Here is a 19,584-nt window from a genome sequence, read left to right on the forward strand (position 1 = left end):
AGTACAAACATGACATGATCATTTGGTGAATTCATAGACATTTTTAGACACTTTACATGTATTGAATCCCAGTGAAAGCTGGATTGTGTCATAATTTGTGTTTTGTTAAGATTGTTCCTGAATTGCTCTCATTAGCGTTAACCCAAGTTGGGTCCTAAATGATTGATGGCGTTATTCAAACTGTAAACTTGCATTGAACATTTGTATGAATCCACAAGAATAATGAATCATTTTGGAAGACACACTTTCAGACAATAGTTCATGTCAGAGAAATATGCTTTCAACTCAACAAGTCAAATTTGAAATATAAGGCGCCACTGAACTGAAAAAAATGTATTTAAATGAATGCATTTGAATGTCCTCTTCATTCATCTTTGTCTCTTTGTTAAAAATAATCAATGGAAACTGTCTGATGGCCTCCAAAGAAAAGGAACTAAACTTATTTGAGCCTTTTCACCTTTCTGCTCGGCGACATGTGGGTCAACATGACCACGCACGCATACAAAACGGCTACAGAAAAGCGGCACTGCCAGCTGCGGCGTCCTTTGCAGCTAACTCGTGTGTGTTTGTGTGTTCGTGTGTGTGTGTGTGGCCATGTTTACTCACATGTCACATCACTGAGCCAAGACGGAAAAGATCATAGTAACAAGAGCGTGAAAACTTGTTTTAATAACATTATGTACAAAAACAAAACACAAACAATGATGCAGTTCTCAGTCATACATTCTTTCTCCTCCGCCAGGAACGGACACGACAAACTATTGCGACATCACAAAGAACAATATATATCAGTCTGAAGCTACGTTTTCATGACATCACATTATAGCAATTGCTGTTTTTTCTTTTTTTTCAGGGAGGTTAATACATTCCATTGGAGGAGCCCCCGCACCTCAAACGTGTTTTGAGTTACGAACGCGCTCAAGGAATCCGTGTGACTCGTGTCTCGAGACAGCATTGTGGTTGAGTTGCTAAATGTATCAGGGAGCAATACTGTACTCGACTGGCTAAATTTATCAGGAAGCAATACTGTCTATACTCTCCAGTCGAGTCCTCCTCCACCACCTCCGCCGTCACCGTGTTCTCATCCTAGCGCGGGGAGGGAGGCTCGTCTGCGGGCCCGAGTCAGTGCGTGTGCGCGCTGTGGCGGCGGTGGTGAGGGGGGCCAGAGAGACCCACGCACGGGGCCCAGTCGGCAACATCGATTCATGCGAGGAAGCTCCGCCGCTAAATGTCAGTAGTCCGCATTATTTTTGCCTTAAATACGCGATATTTAATACGATATTTATACGCCGACACTTTAGCTTCCGAGTTAGCCGTTGTGCTAACTCGCAAACACGTAGCTAAGTCGCAAACGCCTTAGCACGTAGCTAAGACAGCTAGCGTGGGCTAGCTCCTGGCTTTCTTTACAAACTTTGGAGACCGTAAACGCGCATTTAGAGAAATTATGACGACGCGGGCACTTAAACCTGATTATTTGCCTACGAATTGTTTTTTGGTTAGGTTTGTCCCGGCCGGGTGTAAATTATTTTCGTATCGAGCTAACTATGTGCGCGCTAGCTTCTTCCCAAATGCCATCCAAACATTGAAATGTTTTATTGACGGCAGCCAAAATAAACCCTGCGCACCTTTGCGGTATGGGTGTAAATGTGTTAGGGTTAGGAGAGAGTGTGTAATAATGCATAATTAATGTCGCTTTAGCGTGTTTTGATTCCCCGAACTAGCTAACCTGGCGTCTGTCAAACAGCTGTTTGCTTTGGTGTATTGTATTTAAAAGGACATTTCAATCAGTGAAAACACAAATTGAACACTGACTGCATTGATTTTTGTTATTGTTATTGTTGTGTACTTGTCGCCAAACTTTATGTATTCCCGTTCTGCATGTCAGAGCCATTTTTTGGGTTCCCCCAAAGCAGCTCCGGCCCGGGCCCGAGGCCGCGGTCTCGAGTTTGACGGCGGGCTGCTAGACGCGGAGCGTCGACGGTGTGCAGCGGCCACTGATTCCCGGGGAGCCCCCGGTCGGACAATTTCGGACCATGGGAGACAGTCGAGGTGAGAACCAAGTGACGGTAAGCTGCAGCAAAACCCATGCACAGCAACTCAGGCTTCTAAAATGAATAAACCGTAGGCCGAATTGCGTGCACGCCCTCTGCTGGCTCGCGCCGAACCTACAGGGAAAGATAAATCACCCCTGATGCAAAAATAAAAAAAATAAAATCCAGGTTCCAAGAATTGATGCGCATACATCATTAGACTATAGTTAACACATTTCATTGTGATTTTTCCAGGATATCAGAGGAGTAGCCTAAAAAAGGATAGTGAACACACCCAGAACAATATGAGCAGGAATTTTATAGGCCTCAACCCTGTAATATCAACAAACTTCAACAACTCCTCTTTGCCAGTGATTGATTTACATACCACTAGAGGGAGCCTGCTTATCACTAAAGAAGCATATTATTTGGATTTACCAAACTTGTCCAGGATGTCACATTAGGATTCACTGTTGAAAAGTAATGGTTCAACTGTAAAAAAAAAAAAAGATGGGTAACCGCTGATTGATCGGGCTAAACATTTTTCTGGGCAGATTCACGGAGCCCCGACAGTTCGTCGGTGTCATCGCCGCCATCGGGCCAGCGCTCGCCGCCTATCGCACCGGCGGCAGCGGCCTCCATGACCTCCCTCCCTCCCATTTCCAGCGCCGGGGTCAACAGCCCGATCAGTAGCATGGGCTCCCCGTTTTCGGTCATCAGCTCCTCTCTGGGCTCCCCCTGCCTGCCGGGGACGCCGTCGGTTGGCTACGGTCCCATTAGTAGCCCACAAGTAAGCCACAATCTGTTTCTTCTGATTCCAACACCCTTCTCCCAACATGTCTACCACTACTGGATGTCCAGTACAGGGTTGGGCAAACTTTGGCCCGGGGGCCACATTGACTTTAAAAATTTGACAGGTGGGCCGGGTCAGCACAGGATACGATACATATAAAAAACTGCATCCGTTAACAGTACATATGAAACATAAACAGAAAAAAAGGACTAATGTATGAACATACTCATCACTCATCTGGGATTTATGGGGTGCTTTCTTGATTTTCATCAGATTAAAGGTCTGTTCACACATATGTCGAGCCAAATAACACCAGAATCCTCTGTGGCATCTTCTGGATGTTTGGAAATTTGGCTGCACTTAATGAAGCCTAAAACTCAGTGACTTTCAGGGAGTTGAACTTGTCACATTGGAGATCAATCAGTTCCAACTGCAACTCCTGTGGAACCGTTTCCCGGTCTTGTGAGAAAGGACATGACACCAGCTGTCAATTTTTCCAAAATCACAAAACCCACGGCAGAATTGCTCATGCAGGTCATCCAATGATTTCCTGTATTTTTTCACATGCGGGGGCCTCTTTTAACGCAACCAGTGTGGGGAAATGAGCAAATGACTTGTCTGATATTAGCTTGAAAAATAAAACCAGCTTGGTTTTAAAGGCGGAAGGTTTGCTTGCATTTCATGCACAAACTGTTTTTTCTCTTGCAGCTTCACATTCAGCTCGTTCATGTGTGTCAGGGTGTCCACAGTAAAAGTTAAATGTTCAGAAATGTGTCAGTATTCTCAAGTAGCTCCCACACACATTTACATACTTTCTCTGGGCTAGTGCGCCATCTATCAGGGAAACGAGGGTATTCAGGGAAATGAATGAGGTCATGGATTTTTACTGTAATTTGGACAACGTCGACGGCCCGGATTAAAAAGCGTAATGGGCCGTATATGGCCCGCGGGCCGTAGTTTGCCCATGTCTGGACTAGTATATCGACTGCACTTTTTCCTTTGTCTATAAAGCCCAGTTTTTACCATTGTCCCGCGTGGCCCTTTTTCCCTCAGATAAACTCCACCGTCTCCATGTCGGGACTTCACGCGGTGAGCAGCTCGGACGACGTCAAACCTCCCATCGGCCTGAAGCTGTCGGCGCACAGCCCGGGCCCCATGCTTTCCCAGAAACGCCTGTGTTCCATCTGTGGCGACCGATCCTCCGGTGAGCTTTTCTCCTCGGACGAAGAAATGGTCGGGGCTTGATTGTGTTGCCTTTCGCCGCCAGGAAAGCATTACGGCGTGCACAGCTGCGAGGGTTGCAAAGGCTTCTTCAAGCGGACGGTGCGCAAAGACCTGACGTACACCTGTCGGGACATCAAGAACTGCATGGTGGACAAAAGGCAGAGGAACCGCTGCCAGTACTGCCGCTACCAGAAGTGCCTGGCCATGGGCATGAAAAGAGAAGGTAAGCCGGTCGCCCCCAAGGACCGCAAAAATATGCAAATATTTACCGCCCGGAGATGAAGTTTGGACGATTTGATCAGTTGAAGTAAAACAAAACAAATTGTAAACATTATGGATGTGTCCGATTGAAAATCGAGCCCGATCGGGTCATTTTCAGAGGATCGAAATCCAATGAAAAAAGATTGCTTCAGCCGTCCCAGTCAAACTGGATTGGACATTTCTCCCTGAGATTGGCAGTCAAACACTTTCTATGGAAATTACTGAGTTCAAATGACAAGTAAGAAAACAATCTGATAGGTTTATTATCAATACACTTTAATCAAAACAGGGAGACATCATTAACATACTCTGGCTACAATTTGCAAGGAAAATCACTCCTGACTCGCCTTTGTCTAAGATGATTCTAAAGAAACGGAATCTTCCTCTGTCAATTTATTCGGCGCATAATCAAAACATTTGAGGTCATCTGATTCAAACAATTGCATAAGCTAACCGAATAACACCATTAAGGTCAAAAAACAACTGGGTCAATAGTCCTGAAAACAATGAACTGGCCTCGAAAGCAGCTGTGGGGGGAAAGTGTCCTCCAGCTTACTCGCTCCCAACATAAAGTATAGCACAAATTAATTTCTAGCTTCATTACCTATTAAATCCTTAATGAACATATAGTAACATCCCAGAATAAACCCAACACAATCCATAAATATAATCCCAAAAATGATATAGCTGGTTTGATCCTATTTTTATATTTACGCCAAGTAGGAAAAAAGGTAAAAATGTCCCAGAAATCACATTGCTCCATTTAAAAATCGATTGCTTAAACAGTTTGTTTGTAACGTTATTTCGGTGCTCCTCAACTCGTTTGTAAAAAAAGGGGGTTGTAGAATTTCTTTCTTTCTTTATTTTTTTGCATCATTAAAAGTGAGTGACGCTGTCTCCATAAAATCAAATCAAGCGTACGCCATTTCCCAAGAATTTTGGGTTCACCCACGTTCCCTCCCGCAGCCGTTCAAGAGGAGCGCCAGAGGAACAGGGAACGCGAGGGCGAGGTGGAGTCCACCAGCGCCGTCAACGAGGAGATGCCAGTGGAGAAGATTTTGGAGGCGGAGATGGCCGTGGAGCAAAAGACGGAGCTCCACGCCGACGGAACCTCCGGAGGGAGCTCGGCGAGTGGCCGGTCGGAGCCCGGGAACGCCGCCCCTCGTCCTATTTTGACCCGAGATGTTCCCCGTTGTCTCCTTCAGCCCAACGACCCGGTCACCAACATCTGCCAAGCCGCCGACAAGCAGCTCTTCACGCTGGTGGAGTGGGCCAAGAGGATCCCTCACTTCTCGGAGCTGGCCCTCGACGACCAGGTCATCTTGCTACGTGCGGGTAAGGGAAAAAGCATCCCGACCGACTGACCGACTGGGCGGAATGGAGGAGGAGCCCGCTGAAAAAGGTCCCGCCCCCCTCCCGCAGGTTGGAACGAGCTGCTGATCGCGTCCTTCTCCCACCGCTCCATCACGGTGAAGGACGGCATCTTGCTGGCCACCGGCCTCCACGTGCATCGGAACAGCGCTCACAGCGCCGGCGTGGGCGCCATCTTTGACAGGTAGCCGTCACCCCCTCGCAGACACTCGCGCGACCGAGCCCCACGCGTCGGCTGCCGTGGACGGCGGCGCTCCACGTCCGATCCCGTTTGACTGGGAGGGGCGGCCCAACCAATGTCCCGAGCTGGCGCGCTAACGCTAGCACTCGCACTCGCACTCAGTCTTTCCTCTTGAGTTAAATTCGACAGCGGCAGGTAAGGAAATCACAGGAACGCGGTTTCGCCCCTCCCGTTCCAAACGGATTGGACGTCCACCGCCGTCAATGGCAGCCGATGAGTTAAGAAGTCCCGCGTGCCCGTTTTTTGGATGACTTTTAAAACAGCTAGCTCGTGGTGGCTTGCGTTTCTGTGGACGCCGTCCTGGGCTTTTGCGCTTGAAAACAACCGCATCGTTGACAATAGTTTCTATTGGAAATGTACTTTGATCCCTGAAATAATTCAAACTTATCTTTTGTACATGTACTTATTAACATTTTTTTTCCTACCCTTCCATGCATGAATTATGCCTGTCAAGTTATCTCTACTTTTCTTCAAATTTTGCCCCAAACTTGAAAAGGGGCCCCGATTTTATCAACGCAGGAACAACTCAAATCCTTCCAGTTTACACTTTTATTGAAGTTTATGGTGATAGGAAGTGGTTAGGTTGAAAACCTTAAAGAAAGGGGAAAGGAGGGAGCATGTGACGTCATTCAAGTTTCACGTTACTAGGGTGATCAAAGTGTTGCTCTTGAGTTTACTACTAGCATCTTGAATTTAATACAGAAAGCAGGAGAGTGTTGAAATGATAGAGTGGAAATGCATGGGTACATTAACTGATTGAGTAAATCAAACACAAATATTCACTTTACAGAGATAGGTCATATGAGTAATCCAAGTTAAGGGAAAATACAAAGAATGCAACTTAAGGTTGCGAGAAGCAAATTAAGCATCAATCAGCTGGCATTTAGGTGGTACTTATTTTATCCTACCAGTTGCGTGTGATCGGGTCTGAAGGGTATTCCTTGGTATTCCTTGGTATTCCTTGCTCCTTTCTCGCCTGTCTACTTTCAAGGCTTGAATCTGAATGGTTATATCCTGGCTCATGCCCTATGATCTTAGGCAGGAAATGAGGCGAGGTGACTTTTGTTTGGGTTTTCTTTTCTGCCCTCTGTTGGCCTGGAGGTGGGGCAGACATATCTTCTCCAAAGTTGACTTGACAATGCCTTTTTTAATATAACATTTTTCGCACATTCATCGAGGACAGGGCTCCCAATCTTGTATATTTAGCGTTTTCCATTTTGACATTATTTCCAGTACTGTAGTCAGTATTTGCCCCCAAAAAAGTTTCTTTAAATGTCCACATTAGGGCCACCTAATAATCATGAACTTTCAAGTTCATTTCTTCAATTCAATATCCCCATTAGCTGCGCTTTAGTGCCGTCTTGTGGCATTATATGGTATTGCAGCAGAACCAGAGCTGCTGCTATTTTTTTTCCCAGCATCGAGTTTAAAAGTGCTTGTGTGCCGTCACATGTGGATCATGTGACTACAGGGATGTGACGTGACTGGCTGCCGCTCGCTTTTCTTTTTCTTTCCTGGGTCGCCGCCGTTTCTAATATGCATAGAGACGCACTTTTGCCACTCTGCCTTACACGGTAACGGCTGCCCGACGGTTACTAATTCCAAGTCACATTTACTTTTTGCGTCCAAATGGCTGGCTGGTTTGATTTGTGGACTGAAAATCCAATGTGCAGATGATGTTGTCTATCCAATCACAATGTGTGGCTTCTCTGTTAATTACACAGTTCTCTTCTCTCTGTGCTCAGTGTTTGATTTCCATTTTTTTTTCCCAATGACATCCGAAGATTAGTGAGAGTCAGCGCGGTGTACTTTGAAAATCCAATCATAGCATTAGACACAAGCCTGTCATTGTTTGTCAGGGGTTCTCAAACCTTTTGGTTAGAATGACCCCGAATGTCGATTGTAAAACATTTATCGATTAAACTTTAATCAGTTCTCACCCAAAAGAGTCCTAATGTTACAGTACTAAATTCACCAGCAATTGAATTTGTAAAAAAAAAAATACAAGTTGTCATCATATTGTTGTCATTTGATGATTTGAAAAGCATAGTTTAAAGTTCTCTGTAAATCTCCCAATTTTCGCAGGGTTTGAGAACCGCTGGTCCAGATTAAAAGAACAAAAAAATCAAACTTGCATGATCCACACAATGTTTTAAGGCTAACAAGAGCACCTGCTCAAGGTCCAAACACAACCACGCACGCGTACTAGCGATGTCACTGTGTAATAACACTGTAATAACACATTGTGATTGCATACGCAGGGCGCACAATGCTGAGGTTGGGGCCATATTTGACAGGTAATTACGCCACGACACAAACACTCTTCTTGAACCCCTCCTCTGCGCTCCCCATCCAGAAAACGACACACGAGCCGCATCTCCAACTCAACGAGTGCCGCGCTTTTGTTTTTGTGCGCTCGGAGTTTCCGTCGTTCGCGCTCGGAGTTTCCGTCTTTCGCCCGCGGGCGCTCGGCGTTCGCGCACGAAATCTGAGGCGGTGTGCCGTTTTTTTTTTACGGAGTGCCGCTAAAGTTAGCGGGCAGCGGAGACGTCGATGTTGTCATCGTCGTAAGAGCTTATAGGGATGATTCCATTTGACAGAATGGCTCTCTGATGACTTTTTGTTTGCTTGTAATTCTAGATTGGCTGGCAATACAAAAGCAAAGAAATTGCCCAAACCATGGCTCGTTACTCTCCGAAATAATCTTCGCGTCGTCAAATGTATCCAGGATAAAACAAAAAGTGCCTTAACTCATTGTAAATGAGCAAACACAGATTTTAACACACACATTATTGGCAAATACTAATGGGCGTTTAGATTGATTTCATATGGGAGAGCCAGGAATAAATGAATACTGCTTCGGAATATGCTATACAGTGGTACCTCGACATACGATCGTAATCCGTTCCGAGACTGAGATCGTATGACGAGGTTCTCGTAACTCCAGCGGACGTTTCCCATTGAAATGAATGGGAAAAAAAATAATTGGTTCCAGCCCTCTGAAAAAACACCAAAAAACAGGATATTGGATTGGAAAAAATGTTTGATTTCTTCTAATTCGCCATCTATTAACAAAGTAACACATAACTAGTGGTTTAATAGAAATAAAATGTGTTTAATCTAACTAAAATTGGGCGGATTTCGCCGAGGGGAGAAGGGCACAAAAGGGGCGAGGGGCCTTCGTTTTTTTTTTCCCCACACAACGCACTCGTAAACGGAACAAACACTCCACCCTCACGTTGGCTATCGATGGGCTGTTTGCTGTTGTACTATTCCCTTCAAAATATTGAAGGAATATTGTACGGCGAGCGGTCATGTGACGAGGTACCACTGTACTAAGTAGTTGAAACACAAAAAGAAAAGAATGTGTTCACTCTGCCTCTGGCGCGCGTGCATGACTTACTTGTCCGGCGACCGATCCAACGCTAATGTAAATCTGGAAAATGCGTTGTCCGCGGATGCCGTCGTCGCTCTTCTGAATGCGTCAATCTTGTGTCTTCACCGGAGGGAAACTCCATTCTTCTTTCTCTATTCTTCTTCTTCTCTCCAGGGTTTTGACCGAACTGGTGAGCAAGATGCGAGACATGCAGATGGACAAAACCGAACTGGGCTGCCTGCGCGCCATCATCCTCTTCAATCCAGGTAGGCGCCACGCCACGGTTAGCCACCGGCGGCGGCGGCGGCGGCGGCGGCTCCCCTCCGTGGTCCCGTGGTCCCTTCGTCCCGTTTACCCCGAAGCGTCTCTCTCCGGTGTGAAGATGCCAAGGGCTTGTCCAACCCGAGCGAGGTGGAGGTGCTGAGGGAACGGGTCTACGCGTCTCTGGAGACGTACTGCAAGCAGAAATACCCGGACCAGCAGGGCAGGTACGTGACGTGAGACCCCGGTCCCTTGCTAATAGAAGATATCGGAGCTAAACAGCGCTAGCCAGCCAGCGAACAGACTTTTTTCCACGCCCTAAATTTGTTCCGCGTGTCGATTGGAAAATTGGCACTAGGAAATGGCGTTTCGCTGCTGTAAACATGGTGAAGAGCCACTTGAAATGTTATCGATGTTTACAGTAATCCCTCGAATATCGCGGCTTCACTACATCGCAGATTTTTTCCTGGGGGATTTTTTTTGTAAATTCATAAAAATGTAAAAATCCGCAAGCGGAAGCCACTCCCCCTGTCCCCCCCTCGCTACTAGAACTCGGCACCAAAGTTTAAAAAAAAAGTTTTTTTATTTTCTTTTTGGAGATGACTTTTTTTTAATGTTCCAAACGATTGCACAACACGCGTCATTTGACGGCCAATTCCCAAACGTAAAGAGTAACGTTTGGTGGCCCCGCCCTCAGGTTCGCCAAGCTCCTCCTCCGACTGCCGGCGCTGCGTTCCATCGGCCTCAAGTGCCTGGAGCACCTGTTTTTCTTCAAGCTGATTGGCGACACGCCCATCGACACTTTCCTGATGGAGATGCTGGAGGCCCCTCACCAACTCACCTAGGCTTCGTCGGACTGCGCCGCCCAAGTAGCCTTCACCTTTTCACACACACACAAAACACACACAATTCACCCGCTGTATCGCACACACCCACATTTGAGCTCGCAGAGGCGACACACTTTTTAACCGACACCGTCTCACATAGCTGTCAACCTCTGCCGATAACTGCCCTTATAAATGATGATGATTCCCCTTACAAACCCCCCAAAAACCTTACAAACACCGTACGGTGTTTGCGACTCGTCGTACGGTGTTTGTAAGGTTTTTGGGGGGTTTGTAAGGGGAATCATCATCATTTATAAGGGCAGTTATCGGCAGAGGTTGACAGGTATGGTCTCACATCTCACATCTCACCCGTATACGGTAAACGGTGGACGCCACGCGCAAATGTATACCTACGGTAACCACGGGCGCAATGTCTTGATCTGGTCATCTCAGAGCGCCTTCGATATTTTAGACTCGGCGACTTTCACGGATGGTTTTTAAGCTTCCAATCGGGCGCGTAGCATTTCAACAGACTCTCCTAAAATGTATCACCATATACGTATACGCTTTGTATTTCCACGAGCGTGCTGAAACTGGTTTTTGGTTTCTATCTCGAAGTACTGTACTCATGAAATGAGAGCTGTTTTTTTTTTTTGGTCTTTCTTCTCAAGGCATTGAAATCCAGAAGGGTCTGGGAGCACTTTGAATGCGTAACTTTGTCCTTCCACCCCCACGTTGGCTTTGTGAGGCAAAAAAAAAACACAAAAAAAACGATGACTTGAATTGACCTTTTTTGTATGCTTTTGCTTTCAGATTTCATCTTCCGTTTCGCTTCCGTTCCGACGGTCGCTCGGTCGAGAGCCTCACGCCAGACGGCTCCATCTCTCTTTTGGTCGTCGATGCACTTTTTTTGCGAGTCGTGCCCGCGTGAAGGCTTCTTCCCAAGGGCCGCCGCCGCCGCCGCTGCCGTCGTCTCTCCGACCGGGTACTTTGGCGTGGGCTTTCTCTTAATCCCCCGGCGGCGGCGTACGGCGGCCACCCGTCGAGGAAAGCCGTCTCCACGATTGGACACGGTAATCTGGCGACATTCGATTCCCAGGGTTTGGGACGGGAATGGGTTCTCCGTGACGACCTGACGTCCACGTTGACATTAGGTATGTAAATATTGGGACTTGAAAAATCCCTCGTTTTAGGACTTGATTCGTTTTTATTTTGGGGGGTGACCCTCGTTTTATGGAGGACGTTGCGCCAAAGCGCAGCCTTTGCACTCTCGCTCTCGCTCTCGATTGGCATTTGAGTTTTACTGTGATTTGCGAGCGAGGGAGGGGACCTTTTCTCTGTTCCCCGCCGGGGTTTGTCGGGGCGGACGAATAGGGAATAGGTGCTAGAAAATGGAAGGCGCTCCGCGGACTGTTGCACAGTTGACTTACTTAGCCATGCAATCAATGCTGGCGAATTTGCTAAGACGCGTGTCCTCTCAAAGAGGATTCTTGCGCCGCCGGTGTCAATCGGAAAGCCCGCCAAAAGACCACCTGTAAAACAAGTGGTCTTTTTTTTTCTTTCAAGTGTTTGGACTTTCTTCCATGGCGCGGGCGTATGTGCGGGGGGGCGGGCGTGGGTGGGCAAACCACCGATCCCTATTTGCTTTTTTTTTCTTCACTAGTCATATAACATTTCTACCTACACTTTTTGAATACATTGAGCATGCTTTAAATTCATTTTTCCATCCACAGCTCCTCAAAATGTTTTTGTAAATGACACCATTGTAACTTATAAAGTGCTAAAAGCATTGGATGACATATCTAAAACCTTATTTTAGGTACCCCCCCACATTTTATGACCCTCTGTACAATTTGCAATGTTTTTTTAACGCAGTTGCAGGTTGCCCACCCCTGATTGTTTTTGTTGTAAATGCTCTTTTTAGAAGCAAACCCACCCACCCCCCAAAAAATGTCAATTTTCAACCTGACGAATTTCACAGCTTGTAGAAACGTTTCAAGTTTTTTTGTGTGTAACGTTTGGCATTTCTATCTTTTCAGGTGAACAAATACCGTGGAAAAGGAAAGGCATTTTGCGTGCTGGGACTCGGTGACCGAAGACGCGTGGCGTGCCTTCTTCACAAATTTGCCAAAGAAGGCACCGACTACAAAACAAATGGAAATTTCAAGAAAAAGGGCTGCAATGTGGGAATGCTTCCACACTTGCTCTTCCGAGGACGACGCAGGAAGGCCATTAAGGTATGCATATGCAGCCCTTTTCTTGACATTTTTGGTGCCAAGTCCTCATTTGTTTTGTAGTCGCTGCCCACTTTGGCAAATTTGTGAAAAAGGCACGCTGCGCTGCGCTGCGCTGCGCTGCGCTGTCTTGGCCGACCGAGTCCGGCGGCCGAGCATACTTTAACACGCACAATTTCTTTTCAAGTGAACGTCATTTCTTAATAGAAATGCCAAACATTACGTGCAAAAACTTGAAACGTTTCTACACGAGCTGTGAAAATTGAAGGTCATTCCCACGAAAATTCACAAATGATTGGCCTACCAAAGTAGCAGCTATCATTTTAGCAAAAGCAAACTTTGACCTGTTTAGTGCCCATTTTTCATTGAGTTTGCCCCGCAAATAGTACATTTACTTCCCCATACCGATGCACTAGCATGCAGGCTACAGCACAACACGTACGATATTGAACATTTTGACAACCTAAAAATATGAAAATGTGGCACTCACCCTGCACCGTCACACCCTCGTCTTTCCCGTCATCAATGTGTAAGAAGACCAAAAATCTTTGTGTGTGAGATGCGAGTCCACTGTGAGCGACTTAGTGACGATCTTCACTTCAAAAAAGAGGCAAATGGAAGTGGTTGGGTGTTAAAACACAGGACGGTGGGTAGGAAAAGTCTACACAACATCGTTTGGAAATGTCCCTTTTCTGTGGCTTTTTTAAGGATGGTGTATCGACCACCTCTGACCCTCATTTTCCGACTCGTCAATTTCTAAATGGCCGCCGTCTGTTCCTAGCGTTGTTTACAAAGCGAGCGGAATTGAAGTCATAGACGTCGAATTGATTGGAAACGGGGACGACTGGCCGCTTCACTTGCAGTGTGTTGGTGCTTTTTTTTTTAGCGGGGGTGCACCTTTTTTTCCTGCACTTTCTCATAGCGAGACCGAAAGTTTTGAAGTCTGCCGTGCGCACAACTCCCAGGGATGGGTCGCTCCGTTTTAGGAATTTTTACCGGCCAAAGGTCAATTTGAGTAAATTTCCCCGCGTGCAGCTCCAATCTTCTTCTTCTTCTTCCTTTTTTGCTTGCCCCCTCCCCGTGCTTCCATCTTTTTGGTTTTCTTCCAAGGTATTAAAGAAAGGCCCGTCGGAAGGCGCCCCTGGCTTCTCCATCCCGTTTGTGTCTTACTCGTTGGTGACTATCGTGGGCGTGGGAAGACTGTGATGTTCTTTTTTTTTTCTGTCATTAATTCCCAACTCTGGTTTCACTTTGTTGTATGATGTCTGAGTAAAGCTTTTAATACTGTCAACGGTTTCTGGCTGCTTTATTTCTTACCGCTCAGTCCGCCAGGACCCCCAGGGCCCGGAAAATCCATCCGCTGCAGTGTCGCCGGCGGCCCTCCAGAGGGAGCCCTGCGTCTCTTTAGTCTGGGGGGGGGGAAATGGGCGTTCAAACTCCGCCTCCCGGCCAATGAAGAGGCGGCGACATACCTGTACCGAGTCCAGGAACGCCCGAAGCCTCTTCTCCTCCGTCTCGTCGTCCACGGCCGAGTTGTGGGTTTTAGCCATCGACCCAAACGCCACGTAAAGCGTCCGTGTTTGTCCCGAGAGAAGACGGGAGCTCACGCCGCCACCGAGCGAGCATGGCGGCCGGCCGGGGAGGAGTTCCTTACCGGCACAATGAGGCGTGTGTTCGTAGCGGTCTCCCGAGGGAGGGTCGGCAAGTTCTCGGACGGTCGGTTGCTCGCCACCTCTGACCTATTTAGGAAACAGGAATGGGACGCCATTGTCAAATGAAATAAATTACAGAATGATTAGTGCCACATTCAGCTTGGTTTCATTGATCATGTTATCAATTCTTTATAATAAAAAAGGGACATACATTTTGGCCCCACCTGCATCCCAAATGTTAATTTATATGAATTTAAAAATAGTGCCTTTCCCTTTGAGGGGTTTAAACTTCAATGCATTTTCCAACGCGTCTTGGCGAGGCGCTATACTTGACATGAAAGGTCATAATTGTACGCGGGTCGACGGCTGGTTTTCCGCCGCTTTCTAATCGAGACGAGAAGCCAGCTGACGAGCGGGCGTTTACGAATAAGACGATTAAAGGCCTTCATCGACGGGACCGTCAAGCAGCACTGCACATGCAAAATGACATTTCAAAGTCTTTCTTTTTTTGGTGATTGTTTACTTTCCTTTTCCTTTTCCTGCTTGACTTGCTCTGACAGGATGAGCGATTGCGAACAAGTTGAGACTTTGGAGGTGATTTTGAGGCTGGACAAATGGAAATAATAATAATAATAATAAGAGCCATGAGAGCGGCGGTGCCACCTGAACGGAGGCTGCCCGCCGGCTTGGCTTATTCCCGGCTGTTTCCCGCGCCACAAAAGAGCCCTCTGTTTTCCCCCCCGCTTAGGTTTCCTGGGACGGCACTCTCAGCCCAGCCCCTTCCTGGACCTCGACACCCCCGTGGTACATTCCCTCTCGCTCCACGGGCGCATTCCTGCCCGGCCTGGCGGCGACCGACGAGGGAGTCCGGCCGCGTTCGCACGCCGGGCCTTGTGATGCGCCGCCGGCGGCGCCTTTGACACGGGCGGCAGGCACACTACCTACCCCACAAAGCCTGGTCATTAAAATAAGCCCAACTGTACAAAGTCATTTGTTGGAAGAAGAAAATACATGAATCTTACTATACATGGTCCTTTTCAAAAAAGCCTTACTATACATGGTGATTTTTTAAATAAATAAAAGCCTTACTATACATGGTCGTTTTTTTGTTTAGTTTGTTTTTTTAAAGCCACGTCTTTTTTTTAATATAAAAAAGCCTTACTATATATTGTCATTTGTTTAAAAAGAAGCCTTAATATACATAGTGATTTTTTAAATAAATAAAAGTCTTACTATAAATGGTCTTTTTTTGTGTTTTCCATGTCTCCCTCCACCAACACACCTGAATCAAATCGGGATCGTTATCAAGCTTCTGAATGGCTTGCTGATGAGTTGATCATTTGATTCAGGTGTGCTAGAGGAGGGAGGGAGATATGGGAAAACACACCGGATTGCGGCTCACCAGGACTGGACTTGGCCACCCCTGATCTATAGTAAGGCATTTTGTAAGGGAAAAAAGCCTTACTATACATGGTCGTTTTTTAAAGAAAAAAGCCTTACTATACTATGTAGTTTTTTAAAATAAAAAAAGCCTTACTATACTATGTCGTTTTTTACGAAAAAAAAGCCTTACTATACTATGTCGTTTTTTAAATAAAAAAGCCTTACTATACTATGTCATTTTGTGAAGAAAAAAGCCTTACTATACTATGTCGTTTTTTTACGAAAAAAAGCCTTACTATACTATGTCGTTTTTTAAAATAAAAAAGCCTTACTATACTATGTCGTTTTTTACGAAAAAAAAGCCTTACTATACTATGTCGTTTTTTAAATAAAAAAGCCTTACTATACTATGTCATTTTGTGAAGAAAAAAGCCTTACTATACTATGTCGTTTTTTTTTTAAAGCCTTACTATACTATGTCGTTTTTTAAAATAAAAAAAGCCTTACTATACTATGTCGTTTTTTACGAAAAAAAAGGCTTACTATACTATGTCGTTTTTTAAATTAAAAAGCCTTACTATACTATGTCGTTTTTTAAATTAAAAAGCCTTACTATACTATGTCATTTTGTTAAGAAAAAAGCCTTACTATACTATGTCATTTTTTTACGAAAAAAAGCCTTACTATACTATGTCGTTTTTTACGAAAAAAAGGCTTACTATACTATGTCGTTTTTTAAATAAAAAAGCCTTACTATACTATGTCATTTTGTTAAGAAAAAAGCCTTACTATACTATGTCTTTTTTTTAATTAAAAAAAAAAGCCTTACTATACTATGTCGTTTTTTAAGAAAAAAAGCCTTACTATACTATGTCGTTTCTTAAGAAAAAAAGCCTTACTATACTATGTCGTTTTTTTACGAAAAAAAGCCTTACTATACTATGTCGTTTTTTAAAATAAAAAAAGCCTTACTATACTATGTCGTTTTTTACGAAAAAAAAGGCTTACTATACTATGTCGTTTTTTAAATAAAAAAGCCTTACTATACTATGTCATTTTGTTAAGAAAAAAGCCTTACTATACTATGTTTTTTTTTTTTTTAAAGCCTTACTATACTATGTTGTTTTTTACGAAAAAAAGCCTTACTATACCATGTCTTTTTTAAAGAAAAAAGCCTTACTATACTATGTTTTTTTTTTAATTTAAAAAAAGCCTTACTATACTATGTCGTTTTTTTACGAAAAAAGCCTTCCTATACTATGTCGTTTTTAAAATAAAAAAGCCTTTGCGATGAACAAACCTTTTACACATTAAAGCTCACAGTTTTGGACCCAAAACCTGAAAAAAAATGGCCTTGAAATGGCCAGTTCAATCCCCAAATTGCACTGTCTGCAGTATTTCACATGGAATAAAAAAAAACACAACAAAAAAAGGCTGACTTGTGGTCAGTTTGGGCCCCCCACGCCTTCACGCCCTTCCCCCAAAAAAATTCAATCCCAAAAAGGGCGACGCCTGAAAAACGTTGGCCAAGCCAAAAAATTCCCTCCTAGACAAAAGCACAATATACCGCCGTTGAACGTATACACACACACGTCTGCTGCACGCTTAAATGACACAAATGTATACAGTAGCCGTTTTCATCTCTAACAGTGCTGACTGTAAATTTGATGTTGACCCTAACTTCAATCTGGCGCCCGAGCGGCCATTTTGAGCGAAATCACTACATGTCAATTCCTTCCTGCTCTACCTGGCGCCCCCCCGACTCGCAGCGCAAAAAAAAAAAATCATACCCAAGCACCCCCCTCCCCGCCTAAACGTTTCCTCCCGTCGCTGGGATCTATTTTGGTGAACTGTGGTGTGTGTGTGTGTGTGTGTGTGTGTGTGGTGTGTGTGTGTGTGTGTACGAGCCCCGCCCAGTAAAGTAGAGCCTTTTGAAGAAAGTCAGCAAAATAAGATGGCTGCTTGACTTTAATTACAAGCTTCTACTTTGGGAAAATGCACGGGGAGAGAGAGAAAGTGGGCTGCCAAACGTACGGCTCGCAGGCCGCAGGTGGCTCGCCGAGGGGTCCTAGCGGGGGTCTTGTAGCTCTTTCATACTGTATGGTTTCTAATGGAACAGGAAGTTACCCAGAAATGCCACAAAATGATCAGTGTTGGGTTTATTCTGGGATGTTACTATATGTTCATTAAGCATTTAATAGGTCATGAAGTTAGAATTTAATTTGTGCTATACTTTATGTTGGGAGCGAGTAAGCTGGAGGGCACTTTCCCCCCACAGCTGCTTTCGAGGCCAGGTCATTGTTTTCAGGACTATTGAGCGAACGGGACACCATGTTCCAGGCCGAGACTGTTGATCTGAGTTGGCAATGAAGATCTACGAGGGACTCTTAAATTGCTTTGACTTGGATTCCGGCAGATGGCGATCATCGAATCAACTTCCGAAAATACTCGCATTATTGTTTAAAAATACGGGGACTCTGTTTAACTTGTAAAGAAATTATTATGCTTATTTGTGCAAATTCTTACGCAGTTGTTTTGGTTTTCCGATCCGCTCGGGTCACTTTGTATCCTTACTTGTGCACATTCTTACGCAGGTGTTTTTGCTTCCGATCTAATGAGATTGATGTGGCAGTTGTTTTTTGACCTTAATGGTGTTATTCGGTTAGCTTATGCAATTGTTTGAATCAGATGACCTTAAATGTTTTGATTATGTGCTGACTAAATGGACAGAGGAAGATGCCCTTTCTTTAGAATCATCCTGGACCAGGGCGAATCGGGAGTGATTTTCCTTGCAAGTTGTAGCCAGTCTATGTTAATGATGTCTCCCTGTTTTGATTAAAGTGTATTAATAATAAACCTATCAATCAAAAAGCGAGCCATGAACAGGACGCAACCAAGAAACCCCGTCCGCCCCCTCAAAAGCAATAGATTTACACTCACCTGGAGGTACTTTAAAATGACGACACTGCCTGATCGATGTCCAATCACTGTTGCCATGACAACCACTAAAATATTGGAAGAAAAGATAGTCATTAGAACACAAAGTTCACATACAAATATTAAAAAAAAAACGCTCGGTGACAAGATAACGTGGCTGCTTTTTACTATACTATGTTGTTTTTTAAGAAAAAAAAGCCTTACTATACTATGTCGTTTATTTTTACGTTTTTAAAAAAGCCTTACTATACTATGTTGTTTTTTAAAGAAAAAAAGCCTTACTATACTATGTCGTTTTTTTTTTTTTTTAAATAAAAAAGCCTTACTATACTATGTCGTTTTTTTAAATTAAAAAAGCCTTACTATACAATGTGTTTTTTTACGTAAAAAAGCCTTACTATATACCATGTCGTTTTTTACGAAAAAAAGCCTTACTATACTATGTCGTTTTTTTAATAAAAAAGCCTTACTATACTATGTCGTTTTTTAATGAAAAAAAGCCTTACTATACTATGTAGTTTTTTACGAAAAAAAGCCTTACAATACTTTGTCATTTTTTAAGAAAAAAAGCCTTACAATACTATGTCGTTTTTTAAATTAAAAAAGCCTTACGATACTATGTCGTTTTTTTACGGAAAAAAAGACTTACTATACTATGTCGTTTTTTTAATAAAAAAGCCTTACTATACTATGTCGTTTTTTACGAAAAAAAGCCTTACTATACTATGTCGTTTTTTTAATGAAAAAAAAGCCTTACTATACTATGTCGTTTTTTTAATAAAAAAGCCTACTGTACTTTGTCGTTTTTTAAGAAAAAAAGCCTTCCTATACTATGTCGTTTTTAAATAAAAAAGCCTTACTATACTATGTCGTTTTTTAAAGAAAAAAAGCCTTACTATATACTTTTTGTATATTGACGTCTTACTTTGATCTCGTATGAAGGATTTAAAATGTTAAGACATTTTAAATGTCGTTTCGAAAAACACACCATCCG

At 44.2% G+C, this 19,584-nt stretch overlaps 2 protein-coding genes across 10 annotated transcripts in view; one reads left to right on the forward strand and one right to left on the reverse strand.

The window, feature by feature from the left end:
• The first annotated feature begins 869 nt into the window (after positions 1–869).
• rxrba (retinoid x receptor, beta a) lies at positions 870–15,261 on the forward strand. 9 transcript variants are annotated; one of them, XM_077590198.1, is made up of 13 exons: positions 877–1,230; positions 1,886–2,049; positions 2,585–2,820; positions 3,877–4,027; positions 4,091–4,270; positions 5,275–5,435; positions 5,514–5,643; positions 5,731–5,863; positions 8,182–8,217; positions 9,471–9,562; positions 9,679–9,784; positions 10,255–10,426; positions 11,198–12,730. In XM_077590198.1, exons 2-12 carry the CDS (start codon positions 2,034–2,036, stop codon positions 10,400–10,402), a joined length of 1,389 nt encoding a protein of 462 aa, XP_077446324.1. In that variant the 5' UTR covers positions 877–1,230; positions 1,886–2,033; the 3' UTR covers positions 10,403–10,426; positions 11,198–12,730. The 9 variants fall into 9 exon arrangements, 6 of the variants coding, with proteins under 6 accessions (XP_077446326.1, XP_077446323.1, XP_077446320.1 ...); XR_013297746.1 differs by lacking the exon at positions 8,182–8,217 and adding an exon at positions 15,019–15,261 and having other exon boundaries at positions 871–1,230; positions 5,275–5,643; positions 11,198–12,621; XR_013297748.1 differs by lacking the exon at positions 8,182–8,217 and adding an exon at positions 15,019–15,261 and having other exon boundaries at positions 871–1,230; positions 5,275–5,643; positions 11,198–11,538.
• A 3,345-nt stretch (positions 15,262–18,606) lies between these two features.
• The window catches only part of hsd17b8 (hydroxysteroid (17-beta) dehydrogenase 8), a 29,548-nt gene continuing 28,570 nt past the window's right edge, over positions 18,607–19,584 (reverse strand). Inside the window, exon 7 of the mRNA XM_077590202.1 lies at positions 18,607–18,658. Within this exon, the coding sequence (XP_077446328.1) occupies positions 18,638–18,658 (21 nt within the window). The 3' untranslated portion in view covers positions 18,607–18,637. The remainder of the gene's footprint in view (positions 18,659–19,584) is intronic.

This window comes from Stigmatopora argus, chromosome 21, assembly GCF_051989625.1.
Source record: "Stigmatopora argus isolate UIUO_Sarg chromosome 21, RoL_Sarg_1.0, whole genome shotgun sequence".
NCBI lineage: Eukaryota > Metazoa > Chordata > Actinopteri > Syngnathiformes > Syngnathidae > Stigmatopora > Stigmatopora argus.

Excerpts from the sequence above, each read along its gene's own strand:
- rxrba (XM_077590197.1), top strand. Across the intron at positions 2,821-3,876 it reads GTCCCATTAGTAGCCCACAA|ATAAACTCCACCGTCTCCAT; the intron begins GTAAGCCACAAT and ends TTTTTCCCTCAG. Across the intron at positions 9,563-9,678 it reads CATCATCCTCTTCAATCCAG|ATGCCAAGGGCTTGTCCAAC; the intron begins GTAGGCGCCACG and ends TCCGGTGTGAAG.